Raw genomic sequence first — 16,579 nt, 5'->3', positions numbered from 1 at the left:
GGTAGGGGATGAGTTGTTGCCTCAAGTGAAGGAGTTCAAGTATCTTGGGGTCTTGTACACGATTGAGGGTAGGATGGAGCGGGAGCTTGACAGGCGGATTGATGTAGCATCCGCAGTAATGTGGACGTTGTACCGGACCGTTATGGTGAAGAGGGAGCTGAGCCATTAGGCAAAACTCTCAATTTACCAGTCAATCTTCATTCCAACCCTCACCTATGGTCATGACCTTTCGGTAGTGACCGAAAGGGTGAGATCACGGATACAAGCAGCTGAAATGAGTTTCCTCTGTAGGATGTCTGGGCTCAGCCTTATAGATAGGGTGAGGAGCTCGGACATCTAGAGGGAGCTTGGAGTACAGCCACTGCTCCTTTGCATCAAGAGGAGCCAGTTGAAGTGGTTTGGGGATCTGAAGCTCCACCTGCTGTCTTTTCGTCAGTGCCTCTGTCTCCAAACCATATAACATAGCTGGTCTCACAAGTATCTTGTAAACCTTCCCTTTAAATCTTGCTGGTACCCTTCTGTCGCAAATCACTCCTGACACTCTTCTCCACCCACTCCACCTTGCCTGCACTCTCTTCACTGCAAACAAGAAGGGCTCGAGCCGATCCTTGATGTAATCCCACCTCCACCTTGAACCCATCTGTCATTACAACCGCATAGCTCACCACTGTCACACAGCCCTCATATATGTCCTGCACCACTTCTGCATACTGCTCTGCCACTCCCGATGTCCTCATACAATACCACACCTCCTCTCTCAGGACCCTGTCATATGCTTTCTCTAAATCTACAAAGACACAATGTCACTCCTTCTGCCTTCTCCATAGTTCTCCATCAACATTCTCAAAGCAAACATCACATCTGTGGCGCTCTTTCGTGGCATGAAACCTTGCTAATCATCACCTCTCCTCTTAACCTAGCTTCCACTACTCTTTCCCATATCTTCATGCTGTGGCTGATCAGCTTTATACCTCTGTAGTTACTACAGTTCTGCAAATCACCCTTATTCTTGAAAATAAGTGCCAATATGCTTCTTCTCCACTCAGGCATCCTGTCACTTTCCAAGATTGTGTTAAACAATCTAGTGAAAAACTCCGCTGCCATCTCTCCTAAACACCTCCCTATGTCATCTGGACCAACTGCCTTTCCACTCTTCATCCTCTTCATAACTGCCCTCACTTCCTCCTTGCTAATCCACCACACTTCCGGATTCACTATCCCCGCATCATCCGACCTTCTCCCTCTCTCATTTTCTTTATTCATCAGCCCTTCAAAGTACTCCTTCCACCTTCTCAAAACACTCTCCTCACTTGTCAGCACATTTCCATCTCTATCCTTGATTGCCCTTACCTGCTGTACATCCTTCACAGCTCGATCCCTCTGTCTAGCCAAGCGGTACAAGTCCTTTTCTCCTTCCTTAGTGTCCAATCTCATACAACTCACAATACCCCTTTTCCTTTGCCTTCGCCACCTACTCTTCACTTTACGCCACATCTCCTTGTACTCCACTCTACTGTCTTCATCTCTGGACAGTCAACAGTGTTAAGTTCCTGGGAGTTCACATCACAGAGGACCTCTCCTGGTCCTCACATGTCACTGCACTCGCCAAGAAGGCCCAGCAGCGTTTTCACTTTCTGTGGTGTCTGAAGAAGGCGAGTCTCCCCCCACCCATCCTCATCACATTCTACAGCTGTACCACTGTCTGGCATGAGAATTGCAAGGCCTCCGACTGCAAATCCCGACAGCGGATAGTGAGACAACTTGAAAGATCACAGGAACTGCTCTTCCATCCACCCAGGCCATCTATGAAGCACAGGCTCTTCCTCTGTATAGTTTGCTGTACTTCCTCATTCCACCACCAAGTTTCCTTGTCTTCCTTCCTCTGTCCTGATGACACACCAAGTACCCTCCCAGCTGTCTCCTTCACTATTTCTGCAGTGCTTGTCCAGCCATCTGGCAACTCTTCACTACTACCCATTGCCTGTCTCAACTCCTCCCTGAAATCCACACAACAGTCTTCCTTCTTCAACTTCCATCATTTGATCCTTGGCTCTGCCTTCACTCTTCCTCTTCTTGGTCTCCAAAGTCATCCTACAGACCACCATCTGATGCCGCCTAGCTATGTTCTCCCCTGTCACCATCTTGCAGTCTCCAATTCCATTCAGATCACACCTTCTACTTAAGATATAGTCCACCTGTATGCACTTTCTTTCACTCTTATAGGTCACCCTGTGTTTCTCCCTCTGCTTGAAACATGTATTAACTGCAACCATTTCCATCCTTTTTGCAAAATCGTCACCATCCATCCTTCTACATTCCTCTCCTTAACACCATACCTGCCCATCACTTCCTCATTACCCCTGTCCCCTTCACCCAACAGTAGCATAGTTTCCACCAGTACCCTGCTGACCAACAGTACCGGTTGTGGTCATTGGTAACCCGGGCCTTGACCGATCCGGTATGGAAATCTGATTTATGACCCGCATATTTATTTGGTAAAGATGTTATGCCGGATGCACTTCCTGACGCAACCTTTCCCATTTATCCAAGCTGGGGACCAGCACTAAAAATGCACTGCCTTGTACATCCTCAGTTGCTGGGTTACTTTATCATCCCTTAAAAACCTCTGATGTTCTTGGGCTTTTTGGCTCCACAGTCCGGATAAAAATGACATAAGCTAATCGTGCAGGTCACACACCTTCTCCAACACATAGCCTTTGCTCAGCCAGTAAACCTCATTATGCAGCAAAAGATCCTTGTGTTCTCCACTCACATTCGTGTGAACACAGATCACTGTTCATATCGGTTCAGTCACAGGACGAGTCTATGGATACTGATATGGCTTCTGCTTTCTTCAAATCAGTGAGTAGATTGGAAAAACAGTCCTCTGCTAAACGTTCTACTCTTCTTCTTGTTGTGTTAGTGACAATGGCACCTGCATTAAAAGCTCCACAACCATTTTCTTGTTTTTCTCATCATGATATGAAATGTCTCCGTCCATATCAGTTGCACACGTTTTAATCAGCTCAGCATCAGTGAATAGCTTCATAGCTTTAGCAAGGTTCCATGAAACATGGAATGATGCAGCTGTTGCATGCTCTCATGCTGATGTTGATTTACAGATAGTAGAAACGGAGTGCTTGTATGATGTTATCATATTTGCTATTTTTGGTTTGCGGTGATCTGATTTTGTAGGGTAGTTGGTATTAAAACTGGCAGCATGCATAGTGTTGAGGCGCTGCTTGAGATTATCTGCTTTGCAGGCAGCTACGGTCTGCATGCACATCAAGTGTGTAGGGTTGGTATGGGCATGGTCTGGTAAAATAAAACAAAACTGATCAGTCCAGTCAGATTTGAACTGAAGGTTTCCCTGATCGACTTTCTGCTTTTTCATGCAGGATATGTTCTTGGTTTAGGACACTTATTTTTTATTATATGTGGAGTACATCTTACGTTAACGCACACTCTACAGCATAGGTCAAGTGTACGGTGTGGGGTGATGTCAAAATAGAGTAGCACGCACTTTATTACCAATTTTGTCTACTTTATTTCCCATATTACCCAATTTATTTCGCATGTTGTCTACTTTATTTCCCATTTCGTCCAATTTATTTCCCATGTTGCCCACTTTATTTCCCAAGTTGTCCACTTTAATTCCCGTGTTGCCCACTTTATTTCCCATGTTGCCCACTTTATTTCCCAAGTTGTCCACTTTATTTCTCAAGTTGTCCACTTTATTTCCCATGTTGCCCACTTTATTTCCCATTTCGTCCACTTTATTTCCCACGTTGCCCACTTTATTTCCCATGTTGTCCCCTTTATTTCCCATGGTGTCCACTTTATTTCCCAAGTTGTCCACTTTATTTCCCATATTACCCACTTTATTTCCCATGTTGTCTACTTTATTTCCCATGTTGTCCCCTTTATTTCCAATGTTGCCCCCTTTATTTCCCATGTTGTCCACTTTATTTCCCATGTTGCCCACTTTATTTCCCATTTCGTCCACTTTATTTCCCATGTTGCCCACTTTATTTCCCATGTTGTCCCCTTTATTTCCCATGGTGTCCACTTTATTTCCCATGTTGCCCACTTTATTTCCCATGTTGCCCACTTTATTTCCCATGTTGCCCACTTTATTCCCCATGTTGCCCACTTTATTTCCCATGTTGTCCACTTTATTTCCCATGGTGTCCACTTTATTTCCCATGTTGCTCACTTTATTTCCCATGTTACCCACTTTATTTCCCATGTTGTCCACTTTATTTCCCATGTTGCCACTTTATTTCCCATGTTGTCCACTTTATTTCCCATGGTGTCCACTTTATTTCCCACGTTGCCCACTTTATTTCCCATGTTGTCTACTTTATTTCCCATGTTGTCCACTTTATTTCCCATGTTACCCACTTTATTTCCCATGTTTTCCACTTTATTTCCCATGTTGTCCACTTTATTTCCCATGTTGCCTACTTTATTTCCCATGATGTCCACTTTATTTCCCATGTTGCCACTTCATTTCCCATGTTGTCCACTTTATTTCCCATGGTGTCCACTTTATTTCCCATGTTGCCACTTTATTTCCCATGTTGTCCACTTATTTCCCATAGTGTCTACTTTATTTCCCATGCTGCCACTTCATTTCCCATGTTGTCCACTTTATTTCCCATGATGTCCACTTTATTTCCCATGTTGCCACTTTATTTCCCATGTTGTCCACTTTATTTCCCATGTTGTCCACTTTATTTCCCATGTTGCCACTTTATTTCCCATGTTGTCCACTTTATTTCCCATGTTGCCCACTTTATTTCCCATGTTGCCCACTTTATTTCCCATGTTGCCCACTTTATTCCCCATGTTGCCCACTTTATTTCCCATGTTGTCCACTTTATTTCCCATGGTGTCCACTTTATTTCCCATGTTTCTCACTTTATTTCCCATGTTACCCACTTTATTTCCCAAGTTGTCCACTTTATTTCCCATATTACCCACTTTATTTCCCATGTTGTCTACTTTATTTCCCATGTTGTCCCCTTTATTTCCAATGTTGCCCCCTTTATTTCCCATGTTGTCCACTTTATTTCCCATGTTGCCCACTTTATTTCCCATTTCGTCCACTTTATTTCCCATGTTGTCCCCTTTATTTCCCATGGTGTCCACTTTATTTCCCATGTTGCCCACTTTATTTCCCATGTTGCCCACTTTATTTCCCATGTTGCCCACTTTATTCCCCATGTTGCCCACTTTATTTCCCATGTTGTCCACTTTATTTCCCATGGTGTCCACTTTATTTCCCATGTTGCTCACTTTATTTCCCATGTTACCCACTTTATTTCCCATGTTGTCCACTTTATTTCCCATGTTGCCACTTTATTTCCCATGTTGTCCACTTTATTTCCCATGGTGTCCACTTTATTTCCCACGTTGCCCACTTTATTTCCCATGTTGTCTACTTTATTTCCCATGTTGTCCACTTTATTTCCCATGTTACCCACTTTATTTCCCATGTTTTCCACTTTATTTCCCATGTTGTCCACTTTATTTCCCATGTTGCCTACTTTATTTCCCATGATGTCCACTTTATTTCCCATGTTGCCACTTCATTTCCCATGTTGTCCACTTTATTTCCCATGGTGTCCACTTTATTTCCCATGTTGCCACTTTATTTCCCATGTTGTCCACTTATTTCCCATAGTGTCTACTTTATTTCCCATGCTGCCACTTCATTTCCCATGTTGTCCACTTTATTTCCCATGATGTCCACTTTATTTCCCATGTTGCCACTTTATTTCCCATGTTGTCCACTTTATTTCCCATGTTGTCCACTTTATTTCCCATGTTGCCACTTTATTTCCCATGTTGTCCACTTTATTTCCCATGTTGTCCACTTTATTTCCCATGCTGCCACTTCATTTCCCATGTTGTCCACTTTATTTCCCATGTTGCCCACTTTATTTCCCATGTTGCCACTTTATTTCCAATGTTGCCCACTTTATTTCCCATGGTGTCCACTTTATTTCCCATGTTGCCACTTTATTTCCCATGTTGTCCACTTTATTTCCCATGTTGTCCACTTATTTCCCATGTTGTCCACTTTATTTCCCATGTTGTCCACTTTATTTCCCATGTTGTCCACTTTATTTCCCATGCTGTCCACTTTATTTCCCATGTTGTCCACTTTATTTCCCATGATGTCCACTTTATTTCCCATGTTGCCACTTTATTTCCCATGTTGCCACTTTATTTCCCATGGTGTCCACTTTATTTCCCATGTTGTCCACTTTATTTCCGATGGTGTCAACTTAATTTCATATGTTATGACAGGTGCTTTAGTGCTAATCGGTCACGTGGGCCAGATATTTGGTCCGGCCTGGTGGCTGCTTATTGGGTTTCGGGGCAGTAGTACATATAGTGTGTGATAGTGTATTTTGTATGTGGCTGTGTTGGCTGTGTCAGTAACCATTTGAGAAATGTGTGTGTGTGTGTGGGGGGGGGTATTTTGCTGCTGAAGGCCCTGACTGAAATCCCATGGTACGCCATTGGCATTAAGTGTCGGTGCACCATAGAGCATGGAGGCCGGTGGCTCTTTGGCTGACAGGTGGTTCACATGCAGGTGCGGATCACCTCTCGTATGCCTGCCGAGATGGAGGGCTGATGGAGGGCTCAGGGTGGTGTCAAGAACTGCAAGTGCCAAGAAGCATTTCAACCATGGATGTCAGTCAGTTTGTTTTGCAAAGTGCGGGGGACGACAGGTTTGACATGTTCACACCTTCGTCAGTGGGCCGTGTGCCGCTGGTCGATGGAAACGGACTGACGTGTTACGATACTGTAACGGTAAACTGCTTACATGGATGACATAATCAGCCAGTGGGAAAAGTAGGCCAGCAAGGGGGGTACGGGTGCATACCCCCCCCTACACACACACACACATCCGTGGAGAAAAATGTGACCATAAAAGGTCAAATTTGGTGGCCTCTGGTACGTTATAAAGCCACTATTCTAATTTATACACTGATCTAAATTGGTACACACGTTAAAGAGGTTACCTACGCCGTTGTAAACCTGGAGTTTGCTCATATGACATCATCCTGGTCTTGAACAACATTACCTGTTTCAGTGTGTGCTGCTTGCAGTGCATCTGAGAGACGCTCTGCTGTGAATAATCCAGATCAGTCAGTAGGCCTGTAGACATGTGAGGCGTGTCTGGAACACGAACTGCTCCGGTGCGATTTCTCCTTCTTACTGCACAGCCATCAAGGCGCTGCCACCGGTGTTTCTGAAGTGGCCCATATAATGAGGCTATTCCCTACCTGTCCCATCTAATGAGACTATACCCTACCTGTCCCATCTAATGAGGATATACCCTACCTGTCCCGTCTAATGAGGCTATACCCTACCTGTCCCATCTAATGAGGCTATTCCCTACCTGTCCTGTTTTATGAGGATATACCCTACCTGTCCCGTGTAATGAGGATATACCCTACCTGTCCCGTGTAATGACGATATACCCTACCTGTCCCATGTAATGAGGCTATACCCTACCTGTCCCATCTAATGAGGCTATACCCTACCTGTCCCATCTAATGAGGATATACCCTACCTGTCCCGTCTAATGAGGATATACCCTACCTGTCCCGTGTAATGAGGATATACCCTACCTGTCCCATGTAATGAGGCTATACCCTACCTGTCCCATCTAATGAGGCTATACCCTACCTGTCCCGTGTAATGAGGATATACCCTACCTGCCCCATCTAATGAGGCTATACCCTACCTGTCCCATCTAATGAGGCTATACCCTACCTGTCCAGTCTATTGAGACTATATCCTACCTGTCCAGTCTATTGAGGATATACCCTACCTGTCCGGTCTATTGAGGATATACCCTACCTGTCCCGCGTAATGAGGATATACCCTACCTGTCCCATCTAATGAGGCTATACCCTACCTGTCCCATCTAATGAGGCTATACCCTACCTGTCCGGTCTATTGAGACTATATCCTACCTGTCCAGTCTATTGAGGATATACCCTACCTGTCCAGTCTATTGAGGATATACCCTACCTGTCTGGTCTAATGAGGCCATACCCCACCTGTCCGGTCTATTGAGACTATATCCTACCTGTCCAGTCTATTGAGGATATACCCTACCTGTCCGGTCTATTGAGGATATACCCTACCTGTCCCGCGTAATGAGGATATACCCTACCTGTCCCATGTAACGAGGATATACCCTACCTGTCCCATTTAATGAGGCTATACCCTACTTGTCCCGTGTAATGAGGCTATACCCTACCTGTCCTGTTTAATGAGGCTATACCCTACCTGTCCCATGTAATGAGGCTATACCCTACCTGTCCCATCTAATGAGGCTATACCCTACCTGTCCCATCTAATGAGGCTATACCCAACCTGTCCGGTTTATTGAGATTATATCCTACCTGTCCAGTCTATTGAGGATATACCCTACCTGTCTGGTCTAATGAGGCCATACCCTACCTGTCCGGTCTATTGAGACTATATCCTACCTGTCCGGTCTATTGAGGATATACCCTACCTGTCCGGTCTATTGAGGATATACCCTACCTGTCCCGCGTAATGAGGATATACCCTACCTGTCCCATGTAATGAGGATATACCCTACCTGTCCCATTTAATGAGGCTATACCCTACTTGTCCCGTGTAATGAGGCTATACCCTACCTGTCCCGTTTAATGAGGCTATACCCTACCTGTCCCACGTAATGAGGCTATACCCTACCTGTCCCATGTAATGAGGATATACCCTACCTGTCCCATTTAATGAGGCTATACCCTACTTGTCCGGTGTAATGAGGCTATACCCTACTTGTCCGGTGTAATGAGGCTATACCCTACCTGTCCCGTGTAATGAGGATATACCCTACCTGTCCTGTGTAATAAGGATACAGCTGACCTGTAACGTGTAATGAGGCTATACCCTACCTGTCCGGTCTATTGAGACTATATCCTACCTGTCCAGTCTATTGAGGATATACCCTACCTGTCTGGTCTAATGAGGCCATACCCTACCTGTCCGGTCTATTGAGACTATATCCTACCTGTCCGGTCTATTGAGGATATACCCTACCTGTCCCGCGTAATGAGGATATACCCTACCTGTCCCATGTAATGAGGATATACCCTACCTGTCCCATTTAATGAGGCTATACCCTACGTGTCCCGTTTAATGAGGCTCTACCCTACCTGTCCCGTGTAATGAGGATATACCCTACCTGTCCTGTGTAATGAGGATACAGCCGACATGTCCCGTGTAATAAGGATACAGCTGACCTGTAACGTGTAATGAGGCTCTACCCTATCTGCCCGGTGTAATGAGGATATACCCTACCTGTCCTGTGTAATGAGGATATACCCTACCTGTCCGGTCTATTGAGGATATACCCTACCTGTCCCGTGTAATGAGGATATACCCTACCTGTCCCATGTAATGAGGATATACCCTACCTCTCCCATTTAATAAGGCTATACCCTACTTGTCCCGTGTAATGAGGCTATACCCTACCTGTCCCGTGTAATGAGGCTATACCCTACCTGTCCCGTGTAATGAGGATATAGCCTACCTGTCCTGTGTAATGAGGATATGGCCTACCTGTCCTGTGTAATGAGGATATATCCTACCTGTCCTGTGTAATGAGGATATACCCTACCTGTCCCGTGTAATGAGGATATAGCCTACCTCTCCCATGTAATGAGGATTTAGCCTACCTGTCCTGTGTAATGAGGATATGGCCTACCTGTCCTGTGTAATGAGGATATACCCTACCTGTCCCGTGTAATGAGGATATGGCCTACCTGTCCCATGATACAGACAGGTGGATACACATTCATGAAGGGGGGTGGGGGGTGATACAGGTCTTGACGGTGATACAGACAAGTGGACACACATTCATGTAGAGCGTGTGGGGGGTGATACATGTACTGACAGTGATACAGGTACTGACAGTGATACAGACAGGTAGACACACATTCATGTAGGGGGTGGGCGGTGATACAGGTACTGACAGTGATACAGACAGGTAGACACACATTCATGAAGGGGGGTTGGGGGTGATACATGTACTGACAGTGATACAGGTACTGACAGTGATACAGACAGGTAGACACACATTCATGAAGGGGGGTGGGGGTGATACAGGTACTGACAGTGATACAGACAGGTAGACACACATTCATGAAGGGGGGGTGGGGGTGATACAGGTAGTGACAGTGATACAGACAGGTAGACACACATTCATGAAGGGGGGCTGGGGGGTGATACAGGTACTGACAGTGATACAGACAGGTAGACACACATTCATGAAGGGGGGGTGGGGGTGATACAGGTACTGACGGTGATACAGACAGGTAGACACACATTCATGAAGGGGGGTTGGGGGTGATACATGTACTGACAGTGATACAGGTACTGACAGTGATACAGACAGGTAGACACACATTCATGAAGGGGGGTGGGGGTGATACAGGTACTGACAGTGATACAGACAGGTAGACACACATTCATGAAGGGGGGGTGGGGGTGATACAGGTAGTGACAGTGATACAGACAGGTAGACACACATTCATGAAGGGGGGCTGGGGGGTGATACAGGTACTGACATTGATACAGACAGGTAGACACACATTCATGAAGGGGGGGTGGGGGTGATACAGGTACTGACGGTGATACAGACAGGTAGACACACATTCATGAAGGGGGGTGGGGGGTGATACAAGTACTGACAGTGATGCAGACAGATGGGCAGCCTCATCTGTCGTCATGCTCACAGTGTTTTGGAGTCTGGTGATGGTAAATCAACGTGCAACTTGTTCTTCAGAACGGATACATTAGAATCCAAACGGATACATTAAAGTAGCCAGCTGGACTTAGATGAGTCAGTCAAGTCAGTTAGGTTTGTGTAGCCCAACATCACATGTTACAAATGCGCCTCAGTGGGCTTCACAGCAACACAACTTCCCGTCCTTAGACCCTCACCTCGGATAAGGAACAACTCCCTAACAGGAAACCACCTTGCAGCCCCTGGTGTCAGGAGTGGGGTGGTGAGACCATGACGCCATCGGAATGCCAATGTAGTGAATTCGGGGGGCAGCCGGGAACGAACCTGGGTCTCCTGCATCACAGGCGACTACGTTAACCAGTCAACTACAGGGTGCGAGTCAAGTTGTTCATGGTCGTTACGCTACCGCCCTCCTTCGGCAAGCTCCTGCCCATGCTTCAGCCTATCAGCCCCCTCACGCCTCCGGGTGCACTCTTACCAGACAGTTAGAGAGCCACGTCGCTATGACGTGCATGCAAACTGACCTACAGTATACTTGGTGGTATTCCAAACACTACAGCACGTTCAGGAAACCCCGCCCCTGTCTGTCTCCCTGTGAAACCGTCTGTCTCTACCAAACTGTCTGTCTCCACAGGAAAATGTGTGACCCAGCGGTGACGGCTTTTGAGCCTGAAGCATTGGGAAATCTGGTTGAGGGCCTCGACTTCCACCACTTTTACTTTGAAAACCGTAAGGAAGTCGATTTCCCTGTCCTGTGGTTGAGTACACAATATGACTGGAGAAAAGAGAGCTGACATCTTTGTGTTTGAGTCATGCTGGTTTCATGGCCATCAGGTACATTGATGATTCCTTCTTTGTCTTTTCTTCCTCCTCACACCTGCACCCACCCAGTGTGGTCCAAGAACAGCAAACCCGTCCACACCACCATTCTCAACCCTCACATCCACCTGCTGGGGGACGAAGCTGCCTGCATCGCCTACATCAGGGTGACGCAATACATTGACGCGAACGGAATTCCAAGAACTGCCCAATCAGAGGAGACCAGGGTGTGGCATCGCAGGGACGGGAAATGGCAGATCGTCCATTTCCACCGCTCAGGCGCCGCCTCCACGCTGAGCAAGTAAGACTAGCTTAGGGTTTGAGAAATGAAAGCTGGAACGGATGAAAAGAAACTGGTTTCATTTATTGCTCTCTTTTACTCCTTCATCCATTCTTTTTCCTTTGCTTCCTGCCAGCTAACTGAGAAGTCAGGGGAGGAGGGCCGAGCCACTCTGTCCTGGAAGGCTGGCAACTGACAGTGGGCTGACTGACCGACTGACTGTTTGGATTTCATACTATGGGAAGGGAAGGGCCAGAAGACCCTTACTCCAACAGTCTAATTGTTGAATGCATAAGCAGCCAATCATCTCTCTCTGCTGGTTTTCTAGCCTCCATTACCCCCCCCCCAGCATAACTAGCCAATAAGCATTCAAGTGTTCATATTCCTGATATCATGATATAACAACCTCAAACCACAGCGTGTTATTATAAGTTTGGATCCGTCAAACCTGTTTGATAGGATTTTGGTACCACTTTACAATAAGGCTACCCTGATAAAGGATTCATAGTTAGGTTGTTATAAATCATTAAGAAACAGCTATAAACAAGTTATAACAGCTTTCGTACATCACCGTGGGCTCAGTATTTAGCAAGATGAAGTTACTGCTGTACTTTTTAATCTGTCTTTTCTGTTAAATCCCATATCTTGCAAGTTGCTAGCTAAGTAACCGATGTGGTCTGAGCCGTAACAGTACAGACACATGTGGGCTCACTACTTGGCAAGCAACAGGTCACTGTTGCCCTTTTTATCAAATGTCTTATAACAGTTTGTCAATTATGCATAAAGTGTTTAGAACCTAGTTAATAAACTAATTAGAAACCATCCATAAAGCCTTCATAAGGGTAGTCTTATTGTGACTTGGTCCCAGGATTTCTTCATATGGCTGTAGTACCTCAGTGTACCACGTGAGGGTCTGAGCAGTGTACTTTCTGGGGAAGGGACCGTCTGAAGATTTGGCTGAAGTTATGAACAAATGTGTTCAGTTCAAGGCGAGGGAATGTTAGGATGAAAGTGAGATATGAAGCCCTTTCCCTTGTGTCACAGAGTGCTCCTCCACGTGGCTTATGTGTCCAGAACTTCCAGCAGCTTAGGAGAGATTACCATATAGAAATATAGAAAATATCAATATTTACATGAAAAAAAAAACAACTTAAATGTCTGCCCATAAAACGTGCTCTTCCATTGACAAACACATCTCTGCTCTTCCACGTTTATCAGGAGCACTGCAAGTGGTGGGTACTGGTACTTCTATGTTGTGAACTTTAGTAAACTGCAGGCAAAAACAGCTACCCATCCCTTATCTTCCCTGTTGCTCCTCTGTTCTGCTGTCTTCTGTGTCCTGAGGCTTCTACCCTCCTCGTCCCTTATCTCTTCTCCTGTCTCTTTCAGAGGACATTGCTTTTTTATAGGTTTCATCAATATATATATATACGCCGTATAAATCCCCACAACTTAAAGGTAAATGAATGCTTTAATGTCCGTTGAATAAAATCAGCTTGCAGTAAAATGAAGTGTGCTGCTAAAAGTCAGGTAGCAGTCAAGTAAAGGAGGGACTCAGCGTCATGGTTACGGTGAGCCAGTTTCAATTTGCTTTATATGTTTTATATGTTTCCTTCTGAAGGACAGACTTCCTTTTTTAACCCAAACCTTTGTGGCGTGGTTTTAACCAGCGAGGCGTTTTGCTCCTCTGTGTGGGGCTAAACAGGGAAATCAGCTACTCTCACATAGTAAATACCATAAAAAATACAATCGATATATATCACTCGTTCTATGAGTTAAGAATATAGCTCTTTATAACCTGAAACTGAAGATCACAGTTGAGAAACTTTGGGTCTCTGATGAGTAAACCCCTTTAAGTCCTTTTATTTTCTTTTGTTGGTGTTTATTTGGGGGTTGTGTCTCTGAGCACCTCCTGACTGGCTGTGGCGTTGGAAAAGAAACTGTTGTATGAATTGTCTTATTTCTCCATGTTTCTCCAAACTTATTTATGTGAATGTTTTCAAGACCTCAAAGCAAACAGCCATTTGACACGCTGCAGTTTTCCATTTGAGATTAGGGTAAAGTTTTTTTCTTATGAGTATTTCCTGAAATATGCTCTTTCTCCAATGAGGTGAGGTGAGGTGAGGTGAGATGTGAGGTGAGTTTAGATGAGGTGAGGTGAGATGAGATGAGGTGAGGTGAGATGAGATGAGTTTAGATGAGGTGAGGTGAGATGAGATGAGGTGAGGTGAGATGAGTTTAGATGAGGTGAGATGAGGTGATGTGAGATGAGATGAGTTTAGATGAGGTGAGGTGAGATGAGGTGAGGTGAGATGAGTTTAGATGAGGTGAGGTGAGATGAGTTTAGATGAGGTGAGGTGAGATGAGATGAGTTTAGATGAGGTGAGATGAGATGAGGTGAGATGAGGTGAGGTGAGATGAGTTTAGATGAGGTGAGATGAGGTGAGGTGAGATGAGATGAGTTTAGATGAGGTGAGATGAGGTGATGTGAGATGAGTTTAGATGAGATGAGATGAGATGAGTTTAGGTGAGATGAGAAGGTGAGTTTAGATGAGGTTAGATGAGTTTAGGTGAGATGAGAAGGTGAGTTTAGATGAGGTTAGATGAGGTGAGATGAGATGAGTTTAGATGAGATGAGGTGAGGTGAGATGAAGTGAGATGACATGAGGTGAGATGAGGTGACATGAGGTGAGGTGAGTTTAGATGAGATGACATGGGATGAGATGACATGAGGTGAGATGACATCAGATGAGGTGAGGTGAGATGAGGTGAGATGACATGAGGTGAGATGAGATGATAAAGAGATTTATCAGTGTGCAATTCTGTACGCTTGTTAGTTCCTTCATTTGCACCTAAACTGTGTTCAGGTTTTTTCTTATATGTAAAGTAATCCTGACCTCACTGGGTTTGATGCATGCTGGACTTGGAAATTGTATTTGTGCTTTTGACATTGTTAATGTGATATTTTGAGATTTAAGTTGGTAGATTTTAGTTAATATGAACCCAATTCTGAATGTTTGTTTTTTATCCATTCCTGAATTGGAAACATTGGCACTTCTAAGCACAAGTTAACAATAATGCCATAGTAGTGTTGAAATGATTTGATATTCAATGACTTTTATCTATGATGTCTGTCTCAGAGGTTTAAAAAGCTTTTCTGCTCTTTTTACTGTCATGTGAATGTAGAACTTTGTAAAACCAGACTCTTGTGATTATTATATAGCCTTTGTATATACAGAGCTTTTTAATGTTTATCATACTTGCAGTGCTAGCCATGTTTTGAATCAGTGTCAGAGTGTAACTCACCTTATATAGACATATTTACAATTAGTATTATGATACTTATTATTACTAGCATTATATATATATATATATATATATATATATATATATATATATATATATAGTGTTACATGCAGTCCCCTAGCGACTTTGAATGTCTATGATACAACAGGCCACTGCCACTGCCTTTTGATTTAACTTGATAAAATGGTGCCATTTGACATCCCATGTTAGGAAGTGTTTTACCTGGTGGGGATGCAGAATAGAGGCTTTACTTCTGGTGGGGATGCAGAACAGAGGCTTTACTTCTGGTGGGGATGCAGAACAGAGGATTTACTTCTGGTGGGGATGCAGAATAGAGGCTTTACTTCTGGTGGGGATGCAGAACAGAGGCTTTACTTTTGGTGGGGATGCAGAACAGAGACTTGGTGGGGATGCAGAGTAGAGGCTTTACTTCTGGTGTGGATGCAGAATAGAGGCTTTACTTTTGGTGGAGTGCAGAATAGAGGCTTCTGGTGGGGTGCAGAACAGAGGCTTTACTTTTGGTGGGGATGCAGAATAGAGGCTTCTGGTGGGGTGCAGAACAGAGGCTTTACTTCTGGTGGGGTGCAGAATAGAGGCTTCTGGTGGGGTGCAGAACAGAGGCTTTACTTCTGGTGGGGATGCAGAACAGAGGCTTTACTTCTGGTGGGGTGCAGAACAGAGGCTTTACTTCTGGTGGGGTGCAGAATAGAAGCTTTACTTCTGGTGGAGTGCAGAACAGAGGCTTTACTTTTGGTGGGAATGCAGAATAGAGGCTTTACTTCTGGTGGGATGCAGAATAGAAGCTTTACTTCTGGTGGGGTGCAGAATAGAGGCTTTACTTCTGGTGGGATGCAGAACAGAGGCTTTACTTCTGGTGGGGTGCAGAACAGAGGCTTTACTTCTGGTGGGGTGCAGAACAGAGGCTTTACTTCTGGTGGGGTGCAGAACAGAGGCTTTACTTCTGGTGGGGATGCAGAATAGAGGCTTTACTTCTGGTGGGGTGCAGAATAGAGGCTTTACTTCTGGTGGGGTGCAGAATAGAGGCTTTACTTCTGGTGGGGATGCAGAATAGAGGCTTTACTTCTGATGGGGTGCAGAACAGAGGCTTTACTTCTGATGGGGATGCAGAACAGAGGCTTTACTTCTGGTGGGGTGCAGAACAGAGGCTTTACTTCTGGTGCGGTGCAGAATAGAGGCTTTACTTCTGGTGGGGATGCAGAATAGAGGCTTTACTTATGGCTGGGATGCAGAACAGAGGCTTTACTTCTGGTGGGGATGCAGAGTTGAGGCTTTACTTCTGGTGGGGATGCAGAATAGAGGCTTTACTTCTGGTGGGGATGCAGAACAGAGGCTTTACTTCTGGG

The 16,579-nt window shown here is 45.0% G+C and overlaps 1 protein-coding gene across 2 annotated transcripts in view; it reads left to right on the top strand.

Annotated features, from left to right (window-relative positions):
• The window catches only part of camk2a (calcium/calmodulin-dependent protein kinase II alpha), a 292,509-nt gene extending 280,575 nt beyond the window's left edge, over nucleotides 1–11,934 (top strand). For both annotated transcript variants that reach the window (XM_056284736.1, XM_056284737.1), the window contains 2 exons: nucleotides 11,445–11,539; nucleotides 11,702–11,934. In XM_056284736.1, the coding sequence (XP_056140711.1) occupies nucleotides 11,445–11,539; nucleotides 11,702–11,934 (328 nt within the window). The remainder of the gene's footprint in view (nucleotides 1–11,444; nucleotides 11,540–11,701) is intronic.
• The last annotated feature ends 4,645 nt before the right edge of the window (nucleotides 11,935–16,579 follow it).

The sequence above is a fragment of the Lampris incognitus genome, chromosome 8 (genome assembly GCF_029633865.1).
Source record: "Lampris incognitus isolate fLamInc1 chromosome 8, fLamInc1.hap2, whole genome shotgun sequence".
Lineage (NCBI taxonomy): Eukaryota > Metazoa > Chordata > Actinopteri > Lampriformes > Lampridae > Lampris > Lampris incognitus.
This window is presented reverse-complemented; position numbering and strand designations above follow the sequence as displayed.